Source organism: Penicillium psychrosexuale (assembly GCF_028828465.1).
Source record: "Penicillium psychrosexuale strain IBT 29551 chromosome Unknown utg000004l, whole genome shotgun sequence".
NCBI lineage: Eukaryota > Fungi > Ascomycota > Eurotiomycetes > Eurotiales > Aspergillaceae > Penicillium > Penicillium psychrosexuale.
This window is the reverse complement of record NW_026643189.1, coordinates 7,617,090-7,642,776: the sequence shown is the minus strand read 5'-3', so window position 1 is coordinate 7,642,776 and position 25,687 is coordinate 7,617,090. Positions and strand designations below refer to the sequence as shown.

Below are 25,687 nucleotides of genomic sequence, written 5' to 3'. Positions count from 1 at the left end.
CACGTATGATATATGGGGAGTTGGTAACACAACGGGTTAGTAGAAATCAGTGCCAAGGCCCGGGCCTCGGCTTCACAGTTTCCGCCATGTCTGACCCTTTACACTCACCACACTTCTACTACAACACTGCTGCACTTCAAGAAAGATGAATTCAACTCCATTCAAGTGATTGTCCAACAAATATACATAGCAGTATACGCTCCGGTATATTGCATCCCCTTGGCCCTGCACGCCAGGAAAATCATTGTAGAAAAGAAAAGAACAAGATCCTGAACGGACAAACGGAAAGGTATTAAATCAAAACATGGCTCTATGGAAAGCAGCATCGAATCAATTGAAGCATTGAAAAAGGATCACTCGTGACGACGTTGGATCTTCGTGATAGGATTGGCAATGGAACCGGGATGGGTGGTCAAGCCCTGTTGTTGATATAAAACGCGATCAACTCCTAATTCGGTCCTTGAGCAGACATTCTTCGAAGGGGTTTGGGGAGAGGAATGCAAGCCTCAGTTATTACTTACATGAGAGCTAGAGTGAGATCTCCATGAATGCGTGCCTTCAGCTCGACCTCGATTTCCAGATTCAGTTCTAATCTCAGCTTCATGCCTTCCTCGTCCAGCATTGATTTCTCCTCCTTATGAAGGACGTCCATGCCACCAGATGGCTTCAAGTCTGAGTTCTCATTCGAGTACGGCTGCATGGCTGCCTCGTCGTCAGAGTCGTCGTACTCGTCTGAATCATATTCCGATTCGTCCGTGTATTCGTCGTCTTGTTGAACGAGTTGTTTTTTCTTCTGCAGTTGTTTGTTCTTCTGTGTCTTGGTTTGTGGTACTTCTTCATCATATTCCTCGTCGGAATAGTCGTCGGCGCTGTCATAGTCTTCGCCGTCGGAGAGGTCCTCTTGCACAGGGAACTTCTTGGGCTGCTCTTTGGTTTTTTCAAGGGTGGCCATAATGGATGTGATGGGACTAGAGTATAGAGTATAGGGGTAGGAAGAAGACGGTGTCAAAAAGGAAAAAAAAAAAAGGTATAAAAGCAGAAGAGTATCTTAAAAACATAAACTATATGATGTATCATTCAAGACGGGGAAACGGCGCACAGACATCATATCAAAGTGCGGAACATGACGTTGGGGGCTGTTGCTTTCCAACTTCTCTCCAACTTCTCTCCCACTAGCCAAATCCCCAGCCTGCACTTGCTTTCTCGCTAGGCCTGACCGTGGTAAAGGCCGTGTCCATACTGAAAACTGCAGGATAAATCTCCCGAATCTGCCAAGTTGCCAACAAATTATGCGTATCCTCGTGTCCGATCCGTGGAAACAACGACAGGCTCGTGGCGTGAACCAATGGAAAAGAAAAGCAACTAGGAACAAGTAAAGCACTTGTCATCTGGCGATTTGATTGGCTGGCTCCATACTGGCAATCTATAACTGGCAATTTACCGTGAAGACCTTTGACGTCGAGTGGCGTCATATCATTTTCCGTTACGTCTGTTTAATCTATTAGTGTGGAGAACATCAATGCACTAAATTCAGCGCGATCTAGGCTGATTGGCACATGAAACTCGGTGGCCACTATATTTATCCGATGCACACTTTATATACCCAGTTGCTCCATATGCGCTCCACATCGTGATACTTGTCCCGGGACGTCATTTATGCAGTACCTGGGGAGTCTCAGCCCGATGTCTGGCACCGATGGACCCAGGAACCACGGCATTGTTCCCACCTGACGTCGGAGGCGGTTAGGTTCTGTTTATGTCCGGTTTTATCCAAGCCTTGTGACTCTGATGATATAAACGGTTGTGAAATCTACATCACATGAATTATACGCACGATTACATAGTTCATTTATTCGCGCTTTGTCCTTCAATATTTCGTGCTCGAATCAATTCATATTCCCCTCATCTCCCCTCTTAACAGCCTTCTTCTTCTTCTTTTATTTTCACTATGTCCGACCAGGAACAACCTCCTACTCCTAATCCCGACTCAACAAACACAACCCCCAACAAGCCCAAACGTGCCCCTCCCAAGCTAGGCAAGAAGTCTCCTGCCAAGCAAGAACAAACCCCTCCATCCTCGGAACAGGACCAGGACCAAGACCAGGACAAGCAACCTAAAGAAGACGAGCCTAAGCCTGAAGAGCCCGTCAAACAACAAGACCCAGAGTCCGAGCCTGAGCCCGAGCCCGAGCAAGAAGACCAGCCCGGACCAGAACCAGAGCCCCAACCCAAGCCTGAACGTCGTCGTCGCAGACCTCGTCCCCGCCCACAAGAATCAGACACCGAGTCCATCGCCCGCAGCGAAATGGAACCAGAGCCTAGACCTCAGCGCCGCGTCCGTCGCCAGCGCCAGCCACAACAACAACAACAACAAAACAGCAGTCCGCTCGGCGGGCTTCCTGGCGTTGGCGGCGTAGACCAGGCCGGCCAGCTCGTGCAGAACACAGCCGGTAATGCCCTTAACGGGGTGACTGGCAGTGCAGGCAAAGCTGTTGGCGGAGTCCTTGGCGGCGGCGAGGAGAAGAAAGAGGACGATGGTGGTCGTGATGAGCAGCTTCGTCTGCGGTTAGACCTCAATCTGGATATTGAGGTTCAGCTCAAGGCGAAGATTCATGGTGATTTGACGATTGGTTTGCTGTTAGTATTCCCTCTTTTTTTTTCTTCTTATGCACATCTAACCCTCCCATTTCCCCGTGACTCTTAACTTGACTCCATACTTCTGTTGGTGCATTTCACTGACTGACAATCTAGTAATTAATCTTGCCGCTTCACAGCAAGTAGAGAAGAGTACATACCTCTTCTATATCTGCTTATCCTTTCTCATCTCGATGAGCATTCGGGCCCCGTTCCACGGAGGTATCGGGTGTGCCTACGGATACATTCAATGACTTGTTTATGGGTTATGTTACAGTGATGCACGATGCATGGGTTGATTTTCTTTTCTTTTTCTTGTTGATATTTCTTGTCTGCAGATAGGCCATCCTCCTGGATCTGGCAACTATCCTGGTGTCTTGCGGTGTACAATACATTTAGCCTTTAGTCTTGGAAAATACCTGGGTCAGGAGAATTGGAATAATGAACTAGGCTTTTGTGTTAATATCTCTCCAACGCGATGCTGTGTAGATTGAAATGAGTTGCCTGGTAAAGAACTTTTGGCTTGCACTAAACGTTGATTCTCGAACGTGATGCAGGTGTCCATATCTCTTTAGAAAGTAGGTCAGACTTACTTGGTTGAAGCCATTAGAATGAAAAGGATATGTGCATTGGAACACTCTAGACAACCCATCTAGCTATCTATTATCATTTGTGCAAAGAATCCAATCCCAACAGAGAACCGGGCGAAGTAAAAGAAATTAAATACAAAAAGAATCAAAACACCGACAGATGGAGAAAAGAGTAGGTAGTATAACCAAATCATATATGCTCTCTTCTCGTCCTTTATACCAAGTGTATATGAACCCATCTAACCAAAGAAAAAAAAACTGCAGCTCTTTCAAAGGGCCATGAGACCATTCCATCCTGTTATAGCCTACAACCCCGCAACATACATCAGTCCGTATCCAATTGTGACAATAACCACAAAGCACATGAGACTGGCCGGGATGCCGCGAGTCAGGAAATGGTGGACTTGGAGATATCGCTGGCCGGTCTGAGGTACTTCAGTCATGATAGCAGCTAGGAGAAACAAGTTAGCAAGAGAGCTCAATACATGTGAGCTGAAGGAAGGACATACTCATATTAGGGAATCCACTCGTGGGCAATGCCATCGCAACAGAGCACATCAAGGCACTAGCCATGACCAACAAGTTGGGGTGAGGATTCTCCATGCTAACACCGATCTGGCGGACAAGCGGTAGGATGATAAGGGCGGCGACAGTATGCGAGATGAAGGTGGCCATGACAAGGATGAGAGAACAGAAGACTAAGAGGACGCTGTATAGGCTGAGGTTCTCAACACGCGCGGTGATTCCCATGGCGATTGTGTGCAGCAAGCCCGATGAAGTGACGGCCTTGCCCAGACACAGACCACCGGCGGCGAGGATGATGATCGTCCAGAGGAAGTTGTTGAAGTCCTCTTTGTTGAGGATGCCGGTGCCGAAGAAGATGACGAGAGGGATGATGGCGATGACGCCCATGTCGCCGAAAATGTGCTCGAGCTGGTGGCTGGCGCACCAGAGGACGATCGTCAGGAGCGTGACGATGCTGATAAAGGACTGCATGCCGGTCCAGCGGTCCTTGACAGGGCGGATGGGCATCACGGTTGCGTTGCGGCCCGGGCGGAATGTCACCAGCAGCAGAACCCAGATGAGTAGAATGGAGATGATGCAGACGGGCAATGCGATGAAGAACCATGTGCCCCAGCTGATGTTCGGCTGCATGTTCTGCAGGGCAATGATGTTCTGCGGCGAGGCAATCGGGGACGCTGCACCACCGACATTGGCGGCTAACGCGATACCCAGCACGAGTGCCTTGGCGAAGTCCGACTCGGGAGGCATGTTGCGCAGCAGAGGCTGGATGATAGAGTAGCAGAGCACAGGGGACGCAACATTGCTGATCCACATGCTCAAGAACATGCTCACAAACATGTTGGTCAATAGCATCACAGATGGCTTCGATCCAGCTTTGCTTAGCACAAACATGGCCATGCGCCGTGCGATATCGTACTTGGACAGCGCCGCTGCGATTGAGAAACCACCTAGGAGTAGCATAATCACAGGAGTCCACATCGCCGCGAACACCTTGCCGACTGATTCCTTGGGTCCCAGCCGCGTGTACGGCTCTTCGTCTGACCGCATGATGCCTAGAGTCACGACTAGGAATGGGATAAGAAGCGAAGTGACAAACAGCGGAATGGCCTATCACTCGATGTTAGCATTCAATGTGAGTAAATAAACAAACAGTATCCCATACCTCAGTGGCCCACAAGATACTAACGAGGACTAGCATAGCCAAGCAGTTCTGCTCCTCGGGAGTTTCCATCACGTTCAAGGAAAGCATTACGCCGAATATGGCGATACTAAATATCAGCGTACCAAAGCTCAAGCTACAGAGCCATAACGGAAACTGGAATCGACCAAGCGGGGTTGACATCTCCTGGGTGCGGATCTCGTTCTTGTCGCCCTGGCGCCGTGAGGTAGCCGGGTCATCGCCGCCCAGGAGGGTCCGGCGAATACCAACATTGGCGGCCTGCGCACGTCGTTCGATTTCGATCATCTCGCGCCAGACAGTGTTCCGTTCCCAAACGACATGCTCACGCAGATGCAGACGCAGCTCGCGCCTAGCAGACTGTTTATCGTTCTTCGTGACGATGCCCGCGTACACACCCTCCACGTTCTCAATATGGCGATCGATTTCAGCCATGGTACTTTCAGTGAAAGGTGGTGCGGGATGGACAACAGTGGCTAGGTAGTCTCGGCGCAGGCTGCGGTCCAAGGTTTTGTCATACTTCTTCAGGGCCTTGGCGAAGCCAGTCTTGTTCAGCTCGATGAAGGAGCGAAGTTCGCAGAGTGAGACGTAGCATTCGATCAGTCGCTTTTTTAACGATATACCGGTATTATAAAGAGCGCGGAAATCCTCGTCGTTCAAGTACGACTCGTGCGGTTCTCGGCTGGTCGCGAGTCCAAAGTAGGAAGAGTCTACCAAATCACCGTACTGGTCCTCCGTGCCAGACTCGCCATCGATCGACTGCGACACTCTTGGGCGATGTGAGACGGCCGCCGGGGAACGATCGTCGTCGCTATCACCACCTTCTCCTTCATCGTCCGCCATCGAGTCATTGCTCACAGCACTAGACCGCCGGCGCGGAGCCGAGACATTGTTGCCGCGGCGGGAGCTTGCCTTTATGATTGTCTCGCTGACGGGGTCCATATTAACACCGTCCGTTTCGGAAAGATATACATCAGCGTCTTTTATGAGCTCATCTGCGAGTTCAAAAATCTCCGCCTCCTTCTTCTGATAGAAGGAACAGATCTTATCCATCTCAACGTCAAGAGCCCTTTTAAAGATTGCATCCGGGTTGCTCGGCTCAGCGCCCAGCAGCGGAGCAGACTCTACATCTGTGGTGGACGGTCCCTCAACGCGATTGACCTGTTTCTCGAGGGTGTAGATCCTAGTCACGATGCAACGTTAGCACCACCGAAGTAATTATCCGGGCCGGTGCATCGATCCTGTGCAATGTGACACCAATTCAGATTCCCGAATCTGCATGTACACACTATCCCAGCCACAGACGCCCTGATATTCAACCCAACAACTTACAATTTCTTCAAATTGCTGTACGCGATGTAGTTCGAGCTCCAATCGGGCACAGCATTAAACTGAATACTATGCGAGAACTTCATCTTGGCTTTTGAATCAGGATCGACGTTCCCGTGCGATGCGTTGTGAGCGCGACGTCGGAGAGCCTCAGCCCAGAACCGAAGATGAAAGCCCTGAGGCTGGTCGTGCTCTAATGTCTTCTCCTGCGATTCCTCAAGAATATCAAAATCTGTAAGGGGGTTTGAGTTGGCGGCAAGGTCTAACCGCCTAACGCTATCTCGATATTGGTCTGAGCGAGCGGGGCCAGATGCGGTTGTGGTAGCTGTGTGGGAGGGAGGGAGGTAGTCGACAAGTTCAATGGAATCGGAGTGCGAGGTAGGAGCCACCTTCAAGAGAGAGGCCGGAGGGTAGTCGGCCTAGGTCATTCAAGGAGTATAGAGAGATGCAGGACTGAGGGGAAGGTAGCAGTGGCCTCTATCTTGGGTGGGGGCACGAAGAGGGTCGAGAAGTCCGGGTCAGCTGGATATTGGGGTTGCACTAAGTAAGGCAATGATATAGCACGGCACTCCACTGATCGGGGAAAGATCGTGTATCTGGTTGGAATCTATTTCGAGGCTGTAGACATGTAGAATATTGAACGTATTGGCGGTTTTTTTTTCTCCGACCCCAGGAACCGTTGCGCTTGAGCTATGTTGTAGATTAGGTAAGCGCCTATCACACAATGCTCTAGACAAAGCACTGAGAGAGCTGTGACAGAGAACAAGATGAGGTTGATGTATAGAAGCAATTGTATTCAAGGTGTGTAACTAAGTTTAGCTGAGGGTAGGTGGTCTCCAATAATAGGAACCGTAACGATAAGGAGTATAAGCCGCCATGTCTATGTATATAGGACAACGATATGGACATCATAAGCGACTTTAAAACTCCGTAGCATATGTCAAATTCCAACGGTTAACATTGGCTTTGCCTCGGGAAATACCGTAAGCCCATGAAGAATAAGAGTCAAATTCTGTTGACCAGACTATATAAATGTACATATGCAGAAGTGCTCAGAGATACAAGACAAACCCCCAAACCCGGATAGAAGAAATACAATCCAATAAGACCAACTTAGCGACGAGTGTTAGTATTCAGGTTCGCACGACCAGAAATACCAATCTTGTGCTGTTGGTCCCTCTTCTCCCAGACACCGCTACGACCCTCAGCAACGGCCACCACCTCAGCCGCAACACGGTTCGCAAACAGCGCATCACGTCGCTTATCCGACGCATCAAGAATCCACTTGATCGCAGTACGGCGGCGCTGGCGCAGAGTCAGCGGGTGAGGAATCTGCACGGCAGTACCACCACCGGCGATACCCTTCTGCTGACGGATGCGGAAGAGAGGCGCCACGGAGTCGACGACGAGAGTAAGGTAGAGGACAGGGTCGAGGGGGAGCTGGGATGCTGGGGGAGCCCCGAGGAGACGGCGACGGGGGTTGATCTGGGGAGGAGAGGCGGTGCGGAGGTGGTCCAGAACGAGAGACATGTTCTAATATCCAGTTAGTTGATTTTCTCAACACACCCTCGCCAAGAAGACCATACCTTCTGCGCCTTCGTCAATTTCCCACTCTCCATCATCATCTTAGTGAACTGATCCTGCATGGTATCGTAGCGCTTGCGGAAGTTCAACGTCTTCATATCCTCTGGAAGAGCAGGCGGATCGAACTTGAGCCCAGGGTTTTCCTCAAGAGCCTGACCCTGCACCTGCTCAATCATACTAGCAAGAGCAGCAGTGGCCTCATCACTAGCGCCCTCGAGTCCAGGAATATGAGGAATAAGGTTAGCCTCGTTGTTAGGCTCAACACCCTGCAGATCGTTCATAAGGCTTCGAGCCGAAGTCGAGAACGAGCGCGAGCCACCGGACTTTTTCAATGCGTCTCGCATAACCTGCGGCATGTGTTTCATAGCGTCCTTATCGCGGCTGAGGACCTGTTCCACGAAACACAGTTAACACAGGCCTTTCGGCTTTCTCATAAGACCCTAGCAAGCTCTCAGATTATGTATTATTGCTCACCTCCTCAACGGGCGTCCCTTGATCCAACTCGGGAGTAGAAGGAATACCATCACAACGCTTTTCCTTATCCATAATTCGGGAGATCTCGTTGGCCTCCTCGCTAACATCGGGCAGCTGATCGACAGTCGGGTAAGTCTGCTGATCGGGCTGTGGCTCGACCTTCTTTGAGCCATCGCGCGAAGAGCTCCATCGGCACTGAATGGGTAGTGACTGAGCGGCGCGGAATCGGACGGGGCTGGCGATGAGTGCGGGCGTGGTGGATTGGCGCAGGGCCGAGACGGCCTTGTTGGCTGTGAAGAGGTTTAGTCGAGGCGGCATGGTTTCGGTCGTGACAATTGGCCCCTGTGTAATTATTGAGACGAGGGGGTCAAGATTAATCGGCCTGTTTTGAGAGGTTTGCGGCGAGCAAATTTCCGGATTTGCTTAGTAAGCGCCAAGGATTTTGATGTGAGGTCATGAAATGTACAACAATACTTGATGGAAATAGGACACAAAAGTCATGGATACTAATTAGTCTAAGCGATGATTCAAGGCAAAACTAAGCTTCAATTCGTCGATTCTAGTCTAGCACTAAAGAGAAGACTTTTTCTGATGATTCAAGTGACTATTTAGCGCAGATATATTTTCGCAAAGTATACCGTAAAATAGATGTCGATATACATCAAGTGATTCAATTTTAATGGTGTATTTGACCTATTTTTTGAGTTACTCTTTACATGGACTTATACAGATATACTGGGACATGCAATTTTGACTACCAAGGTACTATAGACAGGTACTATAGACAAGCAGTTTTGACATAGAATACAATGAAAACACGGCAGATGCTATATGTAGCGCATGAAGAATCAACTAAACAAAAGAGAGACCTGGTCTCAGAGACGACAACTCCCACAACTCGAAAATAAAGCCTCAAACTCAAGCCATAGCTTAGTTGGTAACATCATCAGGGTAGACATAGAATGCCAAGGCCAGAATGATATACATGCCGAGACACATGCCACCCTCAAGGTAATTGGACTTTCCATCCTGAATAAGCAAGTTAACAACCAATCCAGAAATGAAGAAAGCCACGGTCTCGAAAGTCTGGAAGTGCAGTGTCATCTCGATATCCATGATCCAGCCCAGAATAACCAAGAAGGGCGTGACAAAGAGCGCAATCTGCAAGCTGCTACCAATAGCAACTCCGATCGCAAGATCCATCTTATCCTTCCACGCAACCACAACGGCAGTGACATGTTCCGCGGCGTTACCCACAATCGGGATCAGCACCAGTCCAATGAACGTCTTGCTCATGCCTGTCGTCTTTACTAGGGGGTCGATAGCATCGACTAGGTAATCGGCGCAAATAGAGACGAGGAGAGTCACAATGACGAGCACCACACCCGCAGCCCAGGGGCTGAGAATGCGCTCCTCCTCCTCGTGCTCCTCCTCCTCGGCGCCGGCGATGTTCTCGGTATCGCTACCATTCGTCTCTTCGAAGAGGTCGGAGTGAGAGCCCAGCTGGAAGTAGAGATACATGACGTAGATGATCAGGAGGATGATGGAGGTGCCGTGCGATAAGATAAGGATGTTCTTCTGCGCAGCGTTGTCCGGGTCCGAGTTCTCACCTGCACCGTCGGGATTGGCGACGGAGTTACCCGAGATCGCGGCGTAGAGGGTTGCGGGAATGATAAGGGATGCGGACGCCACAGCCATGAGCGAGGACATGGTCGATGCTACGGTGGTGTTGAAAGACTGTTCGCGGTAGCGGAGTCCACCGACGAAGAAGCAGCAGCCCAGCACGAGCAGGATGTTAGACAGGATACTTCCCAGCATACTGGCCTGTACGACGCGAATCTGGTTCTGTCTCAAGGCAATTACGCTGACCTATCAAGAAACAAAGATAAATTAGCATCGCCACCCGCTAGCACCGGTATCAATTTCAAGACTCGAGGATCGGCAAGCTTACAATCAGCTCAACAGCATTTCCAAAAGTGGCATTCATCAAGCCGCCAAGCGCTTGACCCAGAGTAGCGGCCAGCTCCTCAGTAGCAAAGCTGAGTAGCGAAGCGAGGGGAACAATAGCAAAGAAATTGAGTGTAAAGACAGCGGTGGAGTCCCAGCCAAGGGCACCGGCGATGATGCCCAAGGGCACAAAGATAAGCAAAACGTTGACATAGTCACGGATGATTGTTTTCCACGTCAGGTGGACGACGCGCATTGGCCATTGCACCCATATACGGTTGTCGTTCGGGTGGTGGTGGTGCAGTCCATGGTCGGTGTGCTCGTGAGATGAGAGGCCGGAGAAGGAGCCACGGTGTGCGCCGAGTAGTCCCGTTCGCTCACTGGCGTCCAGGGAGCCGTTGGTGCCAGAGGCCATTCTTCGTGGACCGAAAGTGTGGCTTCGAAAGTGAGAGCGGAAGTTTGGGAGAGCTGAATATAGAATTTCTCGAATTAGTTTGGTGAATTTTGCATCCGTTGCCAGAATGGAATTGTATAATTTATGAGACTTTCACAGAAAGCCGGAAAGGAGCGGATGGGGAAGAATGAGAGGATGGGAAGGGGAAAGGGAGTATATCAACCCACACATGATTTCTACTTGGTACCAAGCTTCCAAAGAGATTAAGGAATGGTTAATTGGTTAATCGGTGGGGGTTCAAGCCGCTTCCAAGGTTTTTCTTTCTTAGCGACACCGACATGAAATTTCCGAGGAATCAAGTTAGCACAGCCTTTCGACTGTTAGGAACTTGAAGAACGAAAAGTGGGGCCCTGAGTGTTTGCCAAGGTGGGTGTGGCCCAGTCAGTGGGGAGCGGAGCTTTGAAATGACGACCCATCGGCCTTGGAACTCCACATACCAGAGAATTGGACGCGATGATTGGCCACAGTTCAATGCCAAGGTTGTGCACTGCCACAGTCCACGATTGGGACGCACGGACCGATGTGTTTCGGAGATCCATGGATGCTGACTTGGACTTAATCTTAAGTCAGGGGAAAAATAACATTATGTAGATTGGAACTATATAGCACATGGTATATCTCTTTTAACACCAAAAGGAGAACCCCAGTCCATATGACAGAAAAAAAAAGGATCAAAGAAGAATACAACAGGGTAGTAAGTCACATCGAAGTGAAAGAAAAAGAAAATAAAAGGAGCGTCAAGACACTGGAGAAAAAAAAACAAAGTCAAAAAGAGGTATAAAGGATAGAATCGAATAGGAAAAAGAAAAGTGATCATCATTACTCCTCCGGCAGCACACCGTTAGCTTTGAAATCCATCCGACTGCTCTTGCGGCCGACACCCTTGAGCATACTGAAACGACGAAACACCGAGTCCCGCATCCCGCTATTACTATTATTGAGCACAGGGGACAACGGCGCCGTGCCATTCGTGGTCGTCAGAGTCATCACATTACTATCACGTGTGGCAGGCCGCGAATAATCGCGTGTAGACGGGATCGTCGACCACCCACCACTGGAGGCGGGCGCAACCCGGTCTGTGGCTGCACCGGTGGCAACAGGGCTGCGCTGCTGGGAGTCGGCGCGACTGCGGCCGTCGTGGGAGCGGGCAGCCGTGTCGTGGGGGACATTGTGCGTGTTCAATGAGGTCTGGGATTCATGGGCCACGGACGGCGAGGAGCCGTGCTTGTAGGTCTTGTCGCCGAAGAAGCTGCGGCGCCTCTCGCTTCGGCCGCCGCGGGAGTGGCTGGTTGTGCGGCTGTTAATCGTAGCCGTGTCGTCGTCGAGATTTTCGTCTTCTTCACCCACTATTTGGCCTTTGCTGTCGGATTGCTGGATGGTGAAGATGGAGTTGGTGGCGCCGTGGGATCGCTTGAAGGGGTTGATTATGCTGATCCGTTGACTGACGGATTGCCTGTCGGAGCGCTTGCGCGTGTGGGCATTGTTTCGGGCTGCGCGGTTGAGGTCTTGTTCTGAACTGCCGACTCGCTGGATAGGTGGCATTCGACGATTGTCGCTCGAGGAGGGGGACTGGCGAGCTGTTTGTGTGGGTGTAGGTGATGAATACTCCAGCGGAGCAGGGACGAGAGAACCTAACTCGGGCTCGAAGACATCTTCAAAGCGTCGGAGTAGTTCGGCTTGGGTGGCTTGGTGAGCGGGGCGCTGGTAAAGAGCCAATGCTTGTTTGATAGCCAAAGCGTGGTCGACGAGTGCAACGAAGAGCGCAGTCTCCATTGGGTCCACCGGCTGCTGTGTTGCTTGTACTCTTTCACCGTCTTCATCAAGTTCTTCAAGCAGCTTGTTCCTTGCCATCTCCGCATCGGATAGGAATACACGGTACGATGCCACACAGTTAGAGGTTGACGAGCTGTGGTCAAGCAGTGATTCCAGGGCATCGGTCAGATTAGATAGACCAGAATCCTCACCCGACGCAGCACGGCGTCCAATAAGCTGAAGCTCCTGTGTTTTGCGCCACGTGCGCTCAATAGCAGTCTGCAGAGGCGAGAGCGTAACCTCTTCGGCAGAAATGACCTCACTACGACGGAGGATATTCGGGAACGCTTCCGAGACAGTGAAGACGAGCTTTTGAACGAAGTGCTCCCGGACATCCGAGCTGGTCGTGTGTCGTCGCGAGGTGGAAGAGAAGCGAGACGGATCCGAGATCAACAGGTGCTCGCGGACAGAAGACGGAACCTTGGGGCGCTGGTAGACAGGATGAGACACATCGCGGTATGCGCTAACGGCGCTGATCTGAAGGAACTGGCCCTCATAGTCAGGAATCTCGCCAGTAGACATGACCTGCGCAGTAGGGTGTTCCCGCTGCATACGATCCACAAAAGAGGCCATGCGTTCAGTCGGACACGCTTCGAATATGAACTCCTTATCGCGTAGGCCGGGAGGAAACCCAAGACCCTTGTAGACCACACGGAAGTAACGCGGGAATTGTTTGTTGCCCTTGGCGATGTAGTCATAAATTCGAGCCATGGAGCTTTGGGCTCGGGAGAGCTTGGCGAAGTCCATTGTCGTGTGCTCATAGTGCACCGCGAGCTCCTTATAGCAAGCTAACGCGGGGCCCCAGGCCATGGCATTTTCGAAGTTCTGGATAATGGAGAAGTATAAAGCCTCTCTCCGTTCGAATGCATTCTGGGCTGGGAATGCGGGCCTGAGTAGCTCCGGCATAGGCTTGGTGGGATCCCATTCATAGAGATCGGCATGGAACTGAAGGGCAAGACCTGCTTCAGTGAAGTTACCTGCCGCAGCCTGAGCATCCGCAAGTTCATGAACGTAACGAATAAAGATGTCCTCGCGACCCATGTCCTTCATATATTCCATTAATTTCAGAGCGTGCAAACTCTGGGTTGAGGCACCGCTCTGAGAAGCCACCAAAAGATCCAAGAGCTCATCGACTGTTCCGACCAGACTCTTGACAGCATTCGACAACAGATCATCGGATATAGTTTCCCTCTCGAACAGATCCAACAGCTCGCCGATGAAAACCTTCTGGCTGACGCTCTCGTTCATCTGCTTGGACTTGAAGAGCGTATCCAGGCTAGAGATGATCTCCGTTTCAATAATGGAGATATCTTGGTTCAGATCCCATTCACTCAGAATCATCGTCTGCAGTATTTGAACAGCAACATGTCGCAGCCCCTCGTGTACACTGAGACACAGACCAATGATGGGAGGCACCAGGCCGGGAACATACTGGACCTGATAACCGCCCAGCCTTTTCAAATTGAATCGCTCCCTCTCGTCGTCCGTAGTCTCCCAACCAATGGCTTCCCAGGTAGATTGCAATAAGTCCGCACCTTGCTCGCGTACATCGCCGGCGATCTTCCAGACAGCGCGGCGCTTCTGCTCGGGGAAAGTTTCGAGCGCAAGGACATCACTAGAGATCACCTTCAACAGAGTCGTGAAAAATGACTCCCACAGCTTGGTATCGAATGTGTCGGCATCATCCGGTGCCGGAAGGAGTTTATCAATTAGCAACACTGCAATATGTTCAAGACTTTTGATAGTCGCGCGATGGTTGTACACATGAATACTGAACCAGGTCTCGGGATAAGCCTCACAGTCGAGGATGGAGTTGTGAGCCTCAAGGGTCTGAGCAACGAATAGTGCAAGCTCCAATTCTTTCAAGTTGGGTAGCTTGGGAGATGCGATCTTGGAAATGGCAGCCATGAGCGCAGACAGTTCCACCAAAGACTCATCGAATCTTTGAGGAGTCTTGGCAGTCTTCATCTGGAAGGGGAACGCCTTGCTGAAAAGCAAAGAAAGATACTCCGACTCCTCTACTCCCTCAGTGGAGATAGCACAGTAAGAGGCGACGATAGCTGGCATGAATCCATAAAGCAGAGGCTCAGGCTGGCTGAGCAATTGAGCCACGATTGAGTTGCTCAGTCGTACCTGATCACGATACAAATCCGAGACGCCTGAGGTGGAACCCCAGTATGGAGTCAACCAGCCAATACAGCTGGAGATCAATGTTCGTCTCTCGTCGCCGGAGGCGAAAACATCAAACAGAGTATAATTCTGAATGAGAACTAGCTTATAGAGTATCAACATGCCGGTGACATCCTTGCATGAATCCATGAAACTCAGAGCGATCATAATTATTTCATCCTTGCTCAGGACGTTGGAGAGCTCAGGTAGCCACGTATGGAAATGTTGGACTACCAGTGTTTTGCTGCCCACCAAAGCCGGCGACGAGTTTCTCATCAAAGTCTCCATAGCCTTGAAAATGGTACGCATGTCTCTGTTGAAGGTGGATTGCACCGTGGTGATGCCAATACCTTCCTCCTTGGCCTTTTGCTGCTCGCGAGCCTTGATGATGAATTTTAACAGATGGCGTCCCACCTTGAAGGCGGCACGAAGATTGCGAGATTGCGTACCGTCGGTCCCTGCGTTTAAGAGGCGCAAGTAGCTTCGAATAAGGCACGGGGTGACGAATGGGAAGTTGAACTGCTCATCGGCGTACCGGTCGACTAGCGGGCCTAGGTTGTATCGTCGATCATGGACAATTCCCAGAACAGTGACCAGGTTGTTGAAAATCAAGTTCTCGTATTCTTCATTACCAGCATTCTCCACCAGGATTCCGAACAGCGCGTCGAAGACGCCACTAAGTTGTTTCACAATCTCGATTTCGGGAACAAAAAGTAAACGTTTGAGGGTATCCAAGACCTCGTCCACGGGCCGCTCTCGCCAGTTGAGAAGACTCAGAATGACTTGATCCTGGGAGTACTCTGTGCTGCAAAGATGGGTTTCAAGGTGCAAAGTGGCCAATGGACCCGTCACAGCTTCATCTTTGGCGGATTCATTCTTGCCGAGCGCGCTCCATGGGAGATTCAGATAAGCACCCTTTCCATTCTCAATGCTGGATGTCTGCTTGTCATATGCATGCAACAGCAGAGAATGATGCCCATCTCTAATGAAAGCTTGCTGATCCCAAAGGGGCATCCAGGCAAGAGCAAAGGGAAATTCTGGCGCATCTGCAACACTCATCACTATGTGCGAGCCAGGGATTTGTTCTGTGGGGATCTTGAGGCGGATGGTCTGGTTCCAAGGTGTGCCGCGCTGGGCGATGGTAGTGCGCCATGCCGTGTTTGAAGCTTTGGATGACGAAGGGAAGACACATTTGTCTATCCGAGCTCCTTTAGAATCACGTACTTCAAGAGTGAGTTGAAGATTGTGAAGTCCGCTGGCCGCCTGCAGAGGAATTTGACCTGCTTGCGGGTGAGACAGGAGAGCATCTGTGGGGAATACCGCCTGACAGAGTGTAACGTAGATATCGGATCTTGGCTTCGTAGGAGCCTTGGAGAATCCAATGCGCTGTGTCTGTATGACATCGTGCAATATAGTAGGATTCTGACGGATCAGGAACTCCGCGTCGCAACTGGCAAAGGGGCGCAGATGGAGGTGTAAACGTGCTGCGGGGTCGGCACGTACATACCGGCCGGTGGGACTAGGAAGCAAGGCGCGGATCAACTTGTCAAAGCCATCCGTCAGCCCCTCGCCGTCTTCGCCGTCTCGACGGGCCGACCAAATGTTGATCACTTGTTCAGTGTCCTTATCCTGTCGAAGAATCGGCGATATCTCCAAGATCCCAACGCCAACAGTACGGATCGCCGAGACCTCCTTTGTTGGTGCGGGTTGAGGGGTGGTTGTGTCTTTGACGCTAGATGCACTGCTCGATGTTCGTGGAATTCCTTGAGTAATGGGCCTAGGTGGCTGATCCAAGCTCGGTCCGCGTTGCTTGGGTGTCCACATCATGCTGCGTCGCGTTTTCAAACTACCCTTGGCCGAAGGTTGAACACTACCATTTGTCGTGGCCTTGGTTGGGGTTGGGGTGTCTCGCGAGATTGATGGCCTCGACACAGGAGTGGTATCAGCTGTGGACCGGGTCTCTGGGGCACGAACCCAAGCAACTAGATAAAGCTGCCGCCCATTCGGAGATCCATCTCCGATGTCTGTTGCGGCCAATTCGGTGAACAGTGTCTTCAGTCTACTGCTTTGGCTCATGTTGACGAATTTATCAGGAGACGGAATATCTAAGCTATAGGTCTCAGATAATGGACTGAGTGAACCAGCGTCTGACCGGGAAAACAGCTGTATTCCGATAGTCACTTGCCCCGGTGCATTCCCTGATACCGCGTTGATCTCCAGCAGCAAATGATGAAGTGCAGTAGCATCGGATGTCTGGGTGGGACTGGACTCGAGCATACTCATCTCGGACTGCAGCTTCGCCAATTGGATAGCAGAGTCGTCACCCGTTAGCAAACGGCCTCTCTGCTCCGGATCGCGAACAATCACGTCCCCGCTAAGCATTTTGTTTGCCTTGACAAGTTTCCAGACTGTGTCGTTCCGCAATGCTTCCTTCTCCTTTCCAGTCAGAACATTGTGTAGTAATTGTCGTCTCGCAAAGTCCAGCTCTTGTACCACGGTTGACATTTCCTCCAATACATCATACCGGCGTGCCAAAAGTAATTCATGCAAATTAGTCGAATGCCATTCGCGCAGACACGATGCGATTTCATCCACTAGGGGCTCTGTGAGAGAAGTCGGAGTTTCATCGCCGATCTTAAGCATCGGGACGGGGGCAGGCGGCTTCGGCGCATCAGGGTCGCGAGGAGCAAATGAGACAGGCGTATGCGGGATCGAGCCTGTTCGCCATCGCGGACTTGCCTGGTCTGACCCATCAGTCTTGTGAATGATAATCTGGGAAGGCTTCCCCTTTTTCGCAAGGACGACGTCCGACACCTCGGCAACAGCCTGGAAGTCACTGACGGAATAAGCCAGACTATTTCGGGACAGGAATTCTCCATCCCAGCCGGACAAGGTCAGTCGATCAATGCTTTTCCGGTCAGCATTTAGTAGTGCTTTATATCCATCGCCGTCGCCTAGCACCTCTCTAATCTCAACGCAGTTCCGCGGAAAGATACCCGAGAATACACGAGCTTCGAGAGTTTGGCCTTTGGTGCTTGTCAAGCCGGCCAGCAACGACGGCGGCGCGACTAGATAGCCTCGACACCATTCGCCGTCCGTCCCTCCTTGCTCAATTATGTAAAGCTCATCGCCAAGCTCCAATGGTAGATCTGCGGGGGAGGACGGGTTGAAAGGGTATATGGCAACGGCAAATGCGATGCGAGGCAGCGGCCGCCAGGGCATGGCTGTGTTGTGAATCGCTCGACGCGATTGGAGCTCGAGATACCCGATTTGAGGCGTGCCAGTCCCCGCAAATGGGTCTCCGATCGCAAGCTTCGCGGGAAGGGATTTCGGGTATGTGGATCAGTTCGAGGAATGTTCGATTCGGTCAATCGAAGGCAACATGTAGTGGGAGGAGATCTTAGTCGTCGAGTCCCGAAGGGGGGTTGAATAACGAGAGGAATGCGGGAATTCGAGGAATGCGACAAGTAACGATCTAAAGAGGCATGATTAGGGAGGTACAAGCGGGACCAAAGGAATTGTCGCCCTGTCGGAAAGCGAGGAAAGAGAGCACAGAGACTGTAGTTCTCTCATCAAAAGACACGAATGGGAGTCCTGGAGTGTTGCAATTCAGAGTATCCGTGCCCCCCTTGGGCGACATTTCGGTGGAGACCACTATTTAGAGGCGTGGGGAAAAGACTCACCGTATAGAAAAAAAAAAACACACACACAGGGTAAGTTAGAGGGAAAAGAGAAGAGAGATGTCAGATGGATTGAAAGGAGGAAGAAGATTAAAATCGCAGATCGAAGATCACCCCCACACTATCTCTTAGCCAGAAGCTGGGACTTCGGGGGATAACTGCTTTCGCCTTGCTTCATCTGTTAGCTACATGATTACAAGGATATTTTAAGATTACATCTCCTAACATACTATTAATATGCTTGTAAAACAATAATTGACAAGTCTCCTGAACACAATTCATTCCTTATTCACCTGAAACAGTCCACATTTATCATATAAATGTGATAAGGTCCTATAACATAGCAACACGTACCTAAATAGTATTTCTATAACACCAAATGAAGCCCCGAACGGTGGGTCAGCAGGGCCAATGAGAAGATCTAATATCTTACATAGGAAAAAGCAAAAAAACAAAACATATGAATCAGTTTCAAGAGTAACATCTCATTTTTCATTCTATTTCGAGGGTCTCGTCTCTAGTAGTTGGTCCGCGGGTGTTTGAGACCTTAATAGTTCCATGGTATGGTTGGCTAAGTACATAATGTATGCTTCAATTAGAATCCTCAAGCTCTAGATATCGTGCATAAGAGTCATGCCTTACCTTCACGTCCAATACACGAATAGTCAAAAGCTTAAGTTGAGTCGGGTCTTCTGGGAGCTTCAAGAAGTACTTCATCTGGAGGCTATGTAGTATTTCAGAATTGTTAGTATCAAGGATTTCATTATAGTCATCCAAGATAAAAAAGACGAAGTCTCGACGCAGGACACACAAGCTATTACAGCAGCAATAGCTACTATGGATATCCACGACAATGACAAGTCATGGCCTGGAATTTCGCTTGTGGCATCGAACTCCCTGGACCGAAAAAGAAAGAAAAAAAAATTGACTCAGAATAGTAATGCAAACAGATTCGAGGACTCAGATTATTCTACTTTTGAAGCTTTCGCTATATATGATTAACGCATCCATATACTTAGAAATCTGTTGTAGTAGAGGCTATTCTACGGTATCACTACCGAGCGTAGTAAGGGCCCTAAGGGGATAGGGTACTGTATAGCTTCGTATTGTATTATTATTATTCGATTGTGCGAGGCTTTGATTATACTATAATTGAGAAGCAAAAGACTGCTGATGAACTTAGAAGGAAACTCGAGGATATCGACCCAGCCTATAGTCAGAATGGTGGAAGGGATTGTTACAGGGACCCCCCTTTGGCTAATGCGACCCCCCTGATTAAACCCCGGTGGAAATGAATATCCAATTAGCTCGAAGGAATCCGAGTTTAAGTGACATGGCTGCTGTTCTATTTGGTATTGTCTGTAGTTTGGATCTTTGCTTCTTGAGCAATTTACCTCCATTCTCACGTCTCACTGTGCACCTCGATATTTGCCTATTTAGGCCTTACGCTTCTCATTGCACTAAACCATTGCGTGGTGGGTGTAGACTTTCCCGAAGATGGAATCTGAATATTACAAAGTTGGAATAGGAATGAGAGAAAAAAAAAGCAAAAACAAAACAAAGGGGAATAGATTTAACTCTCGATACGAAGTACATCTTATTTCCGGAACATGCTAAGGGTCTCTTCCTTGCGCCAGTCCAGATCCACTTGACCCTCGTAGACATCTTCAATAATCTGCCGAATGCGGTCATAAGTGTTCTCATAACGGTTCTCGCATTCCCGGAGCACCTTGACAACGAGGCTGCGACTAAGACCAGGGTCATCAGCATCACCAAAGTGTTTCTCCACACGCTTCTTGAGCATCTCGATGCCACGGCGGGTTTCCTTGTTGTCGTAGTAGGTGAGAACCTTCTTCGCCACCATGCGGGAGTGGCTGGCGCGGGCTGCGATGTCAGTCGGCTTAGCGCCCGCCGCGAGGAGGTTGTCAATTGACTGCACGAAATCAACCAACTTGCCCAGTGGGCGATGAATGACCGCGTCGAGGTAGAGCCTCAGGTGCTCTTGGAAGTCTTGGTGAGCACGATCGGTCCAGCGTTCAAGTGCGGGGATGTTGTGCACATCTACTTCCTCGATGTAGTGGTGCATGTTCTCAATGAGGAGGATGTGGTAGTTCAGGATCTCCTTGTCTTCCGGATCACCCGCACCACCCGCAGTGACACCCGGAGGTTGACCGGGTGCTTCCTTGGCAATGAACTTCAGTGACTCCCACATCGCACGGTTGATGCGGTCGTACGCGTCGTTGACGCTAACGCGAATGTCACAGAAAGCGCCGGACGGGAATGACAGCATGCTTTCCACCGCATTGGAGAAGTTAGGGAACACCCGCATGAAGGAAATCACTCCCTTCCGCTTGTTCACCTTGACTTTGGTGTCCTCAATGCCTCGAATTTGCTCATCTACAAATCGGTTGAACAATCCCATCAGGCGGGAATGGATTTTCTGCAGTGCATGAAGAATGAACTCTTGATTCGTGTCATCAAAGTCATTCATGGCAGTCTCCAAAGAATAGAGAATCCCGATTCCTTGGAGAGGATCAGCCTGCATCGCCCAGTCCACCATGTTCTGCATCTCAGTGGGCCAGAATGAGTAAATCTCATCCATTATCTGCTCGACTCTCTTTGCCATTGCTCGATCAGGATCATGCGGCTGGTTGGCAGAGAAATCGGGACAAGAGCGATTTTCTGGAATGGCCGCAGACACCAACTCGGAAAAATCGGCGCTGGCAAGTGAATCAAGATGGAAGAATTGGATGATGAAGTTCTGTTCCTGAGCCATCATGTTCAGTGTCTCCCGCAGCGTCCCGGAGAATGCCTCAGACGGCTCAGCCCTTCCTTCCTTCTTCCCGCCTCCCGAAGCCAGTCGAAGCCCAGCGGCAGCCCGCACCGTCTTGCCCCGTCGCACGGTCAATTTTCGTGCAGCCATGGTGAGACCCTCGGCTTCTTTCTCTTTCTCTTGGTGCGTGAAGAGGAGTTCCTGCTCATCTCCCGTTGGTTTGCGTGCGGTGTTCTTCCAAGCCAGGTTATTGTCGCGGAAGTCGCCTTGGTACGAAGGCTTGGACTGCTGCTCATAGAGACTGACAAGGCTATGCCACTCTGCCATGCTAACCTCCTTAGCAAATAGCATCAAGGCATTATACCGCCAGACCTCCTGACGGAAGTGCCCTCGTGCGGCGCTGTCCAATTTCATGGGATCTTTGGCACCGTTGCTCCAGTCAAGACGTTTTTGTTCTGCCATTTTGAAGGCAAGGGCCATGAACTGCTGCAGTCGGTTGAGGAACATGGTTGCAATAGAGCGATATTCTTCCTTCTTTTGCTTGATCGCACGCATCTGGCCGATTTCTGTATCAGCATACACGCCGACACTTGCATCGACTTGACGTTTCTTGTTTTGTCCAATGTCAGAGTCGATCGTAACCATGGCCTTGTACAACGTCGCTAGAGCACTTTCAGTATCCTTCAGCCCATCAGGGTTGCTCAAAGATGCCTCTTTGAGTGGTCCCAGCTCGGTTACAGATATTGAAAGTGTCTTCAAAAGGGTCTGGAGTTCGTTCTGCAGGAGCTTCTGATTTGCTGTTTGTACCTGTAGACCTTGGCCTTGGGCTTCAATATAGGCGACATCCTCGTGAAGAGTCTGTAATGTGGTCTCGTTAGCCAACTGTAGATCAATTCCGATCCCGTAATCCCGAAACTTACGTTCAGTTCATGGGAGTAAAGAGTCAAAAGACCATCCAGCTCGTCACACTCTTCAATCGTTCTGTCAATCAAGCTCGCAAGTTGTTCAACCTTTCCTTCCTGTTGTTCAAGGTTCCCAAGCCAGCTGGTGGCCTCGACACGGCCAATTTCCCGGCGAACATCTGCTTCCAAATCCTCGATCTTCTGTTCATCGGCCAACCGTCCGTTCCAGCCCAGATCAGTGAGGATGTCATCAAAATCAATACCACGTCCGTCGAGAATGCCGGGGTCGATCCCAAGGGCCTGGCAATATTTCATAGTGTGGTCTTCACGGCGTCTGCGACGACGTCCTTGAGTTGCCGGGGATGGTGACCTTGAACGATCTTCAACATTTACAACAACATCAGAAAGGCTCTCTCGTGAGACTTCAGGAGTTTGAACAGGGGCCACCGCGATCTCTTCGGGTGCTGGCTCTGTAATCTCGACGGTTGGTGTCTCCGGCCCTACAGTGGGTGCAGGAAGTTGTAGATCTTGTTCCGACTTTGGTACCATTGGACTCTGCGGGGGATCAGTTAGGGATCGGGCAAGGGACGGTGCTGGAACAACACTGGTGATGCCATCAGGGCCCGCGAGATCGGCCTGTGACTTTTTCGCGGCTGCCAGCAGTCGCTCACCAGCCCCACCAATCCTGGGCTTGAAGCCAGCATAAGCATTTGCAGCCTTTTTCCATGCGCCTGCAATATCTTTGGCGTCCTTTTTCTTGACCATAGGACCGAGCCCCGGGCGATGCGGCTCGAATTCGCCGGTTTCTCCGGCCTGCTCTGAGGAAGCTTGAGATGGCGAGTCCGCAGCAGGGGCAGTCTCGATAGGGGTCTTGGGCTTTTCATTGGAAGGCTGAATAGGCTCTACGGAGGGCAGATTCGCAGCCATGATAGCGGCAGGCTCTGCAGCTAGTCCCTCAATTGCCGGCGACGAAGACGGTTCCCGGGGCTGCGCATGGGCTCCAGCTAACAAATTATCTGATGCACTTCTCTCTTGAGGCAGAGAGGGGTGATTAAACGTGAATGCCTTATCACCACCACCACCACGTTGGGGCGACTTTGGACCAAAGCTGGGCGTGGGGCGTGGGACTGTGTCCCTATTCTCATTATTGGAAGAACCAGAAGTAGTAGGACGAAGTGTATCATTGCTGCGCATGAATTCTGGTGCCTTAGCTGGGGCTGGCTGGGTAGTAAGAGGTGGGGGTTTGGGACCGCGATCCTGGCTGCGAGCGGAAGATGGGCGGAGTGACTCTGGAATATCGGCATAGTTGCTGGATTGCGCTGCAACAGTCAGATTATCCGTTCCCCTCGATTCTGATAGTGAACTCGGGGGCATTGCATGTGTTGCGCTACGCTCGGCTGCGCGTGGCGGCGGTTGCTGGTCCAGAGGTGGCCCAGAAAGAAGCGAATGGGGAGGAGATTTATGTAGATCAAAGGGAGATGGCGCCGGTCTACCCTGTCCTGTAGATGGCCGAGAACCGGTCGACGGCCGAGACATCTGCTCGCGGCTCTTTTGAGTGCGAAGTGTGGGGTCTTCAGAAGGCTTTCTCTTGACTTCCCGAGGCCCATCGCGACTGGTATCACGACCTCTGTAGGACGGCTGTAGCGAAGGAGGTATCGAGCTGTCCGATGTTGGAGGTATTGGACCGGGTCCCCTTGGCGGTGGACCACCTGGTTGTGGTGGCTGTCCTCTTGGTGGTGGACCACCTGGTTGCGCTGGCTGTGCTGGCTGTCCTGGTTGTCCATGCCTTGACAACATTTGTCGCTCCTTGTCATCAAAACCAACGAGGTTGGGGACCTTTCCATTGGTGTATTTCTTGTAGATCTTGACCAGGCTCCCGATGAAGAACTCCTTCTCCTTAGAAGTCCTGGCATGCCAGTAATATGGCTTTCCGATTGTGACCGTGAATCCTACATTGCCCGCCCATTCTTTTTGTTGCTGCTCTCCCGGTGTTCTCGGCACAAAAGAGCCAAACGTTTGAATTGCGCTTAAATCGTCGAGCATCCAAGTTTTGCCAATAGAGTAGGTCCCCTCATTGTTCTCTCGAGCTTTGTGTATACGGACTCTGCCTGACTTCCGAACCGATATAATAATGATACGCGGTTTCTTGTTCTCCGGTGGCCCGTTTGGCGGGGAAGGACTGGAAGGGTGCGCCGAATCCTCGGTGATGCGAACGTGCGTTATATAGGATTCGAGTACTGGAAGCAACAGAGGGGTTAGCAGAGGTTGCGGGCAAAACGAAGCAAACGCCTTGCGATCCCATCTAGGCCCTGGAGGTAACTTTCGTAATGTGTTGCCAACCACACCACTATTCTGTGGGAGGGCAAAGCTGAGGAAATACGTTGGTCGTGTACGTACAGAGACCATCTTCATCCTTTTTTGCGAAACAACTATGAATGATCCGCTTCTTCTCATCTTCAAAAGCAGCCCCTCTTGTCATAGTGCTTGGGCTGGAGCCCGAATCGGAGTGCAGATCTCCACGATTCAGTGGCGGCCCTGGCGGAGGCCCGCGGGGACGGTCTCTGCCATTCACCATGGTATCGAGGGACACAGAGCTCACGTGTGGGTAGCCGCGAGATCAAGGGGACATGGTCGGGAGGGTCGGGATCGGGCGACGCCACTACGCACCACGCGCCGAAGGAATTGAAACGTGTCGAGGAAATAATGCGCTTGTGAACTGCAGAATATGATGAGGGACAAAGCAGTACACGTTGTGGCTCAAAGTAATGCAAGTGGCCAGCGCTGAAGTTTGAATTAGCTCATCAATGTGTCTCGGTGGAACCTTGGAAGGCGGAGAGCTTGGAGCGGAGTATCGGAGTATCGAATTGATCCGGGGTTGCCCATGTCAACAAAAGTGCAGAATGTCAGAGATAAATGTTCACTTGAGCGCAGATTTTTCATGACGATTGCTTACTGGCGCTTCACTATCTCACTTGTTTTGGGTATCCTGACACACTAAGATATCAACGCAGTTCATGGCGATCACGACTTTGATCTCATTAGCTTCTAATTGCCAGCAAAAAATTACTCATCTATCCCCAGGGTTGTTGTAGTTATAACATGCGAGGTAGAAACTGCCAATGTACTATACCTTCAACATATTACATACATTACATGCACCGCGTTAGATTTCTATAGTCAATCATGTCCACCATTCCAACTGCGATCAATTTCATCACTGGGAATAAGAACAAGCTTGCTGAAGCTAGAGCAATTCTAGGTGATATGGTGCAGCTTTCAAATCAAAACCTAAAGTCCTTGAAATTCAAGGTTCTCTTGAAGATATTGCGCGAGACAAGTGTCAAAAAACAGCTATAGCAGTGTCCAGCTTTCAGCTCTAATCTAAAGCGAAGCAAATCAGAATCAAAAGACCAACCAATTATTCAGACAACGGTGACTCTTCGGTAACAAAGGTGGACAGTATGACTAGAGGTTTTCTATTCAAATACAGATCACATGTATATTTCCGAAGTTGCCTCCATGTATGTATGCATCCATCCATATGGTCTGAATTCAAGAGCACTATTTTCTATCAAGACAGGGCCGTTGACCTATACAAACAAACATCTATCTTAAGCCTGGTAGTGCTCTGGTATCA

The 25,687-nt window shown here is 50.5% G+C and overlaps 5 protein-coding genes across 5 annotated transcripts; 1 reads left to right on the top strand and 4 right to left on the bottom strand.

Moving 5' to 3' along the window:
• Positions 1-517: 517 nt before the first annotated feature.
• Positions 518-952, bottom strand: N7518_008757 (uncharacterized protein; the record flags this gene model as incomplete). Its single annotated transcript, XM_057189684.1, has 1 exon — positions 518-952. The coding sequence occupies one exon, from the start codon at positions 950-952 to the stop codon at positions 518-520; it is 435 nt and encodes a 144-aa protein (XP_057041387.1).
• Positions 953-1,948: 996 nt separating this feature from the next.
• N7518_008756 (uncharacterized protein) lies at positions 1,949-2,758 on the top strand (the record flags this gene model as incomplete). The annotated part of the gene is made up of 2 exons (XM_057189683.1): positions 1,949-2,637; positions 2,752-2,758. The coding sequence occupies 2 exons, from the start codon at positions 1,949-1,951 to the stop codon at positions 2,756-2,758; spliced, it is 696 nt and encodes a 231-aa protein (XP_057041386.1).
• Positions 2,759-3,529: 771 nt separating this feature from the next.
• Positions 3,530-8,631, bottom strand: N7518_008755 (putative plasma membrane phosphate transporter Pho87; the record flags this gene model as incomplete). Its single annotated transcript, XM_057189682.1, has 8 exons — positions 3,530-3,675; positions 3,734-4,856; positions 4,912-6,109; positions 6,259-6,674; positions 7,327-7,367; positions 7,413-7,788; positions 7,842-8,228; positions 8,314-8,631. The coding sequence occupies 8 exons, from the start codon at positions 8,629-8,631 to the stop codon at positions 3,530-3,532; spliced, it is 4,005 nt and encodes a 1,334-aa protein (XP_057041385.1).
• A 612-nt stretch (positions 8,632-9,243) lies between these two features.
• Positions 9,244-17,917, bottom strand: N7518_008754 (guanine nucleotide exchange factor DCK1; the record flags this gene model as incomplete). The annotated part of the gene is made up of 3 exons (XM_057189681.1): positions 9,244-10,182; positions 10,265-10,728; positions 11,554-17,917. 3 exons carry the CDS (start codon positions 17,915-17,917, stop codon positions 9,244-9,246), a joined length of 7,767 nt encoding a protein of 2,588 aa, XP_057041384.1.
• Positions 17,918-19,972: 2,055 nt separating this feature from the next.
• On the bottom strand, positions 19,973-24,625 carry N7518_008753 (GTP-Rho binding exocyst subunit SEC3; the record flags this gene model as incomplete). The annotated part of the gene is made up of 3 exons (XM_057189680.1): positions 19,973-22,006; positions 22,069-24,287; positions 24,448-24,625. 3 exons carry the CDS (start codon positions 24,623-24,625, stop codon positions 19,973-19,975), a joined length of 4,431 nt encoding a protein of 1,476 aa, XP_057041383.1.
• Between the last annotated feature and the right edge of the window lie 1,062 nt (positions 24,626-25,687).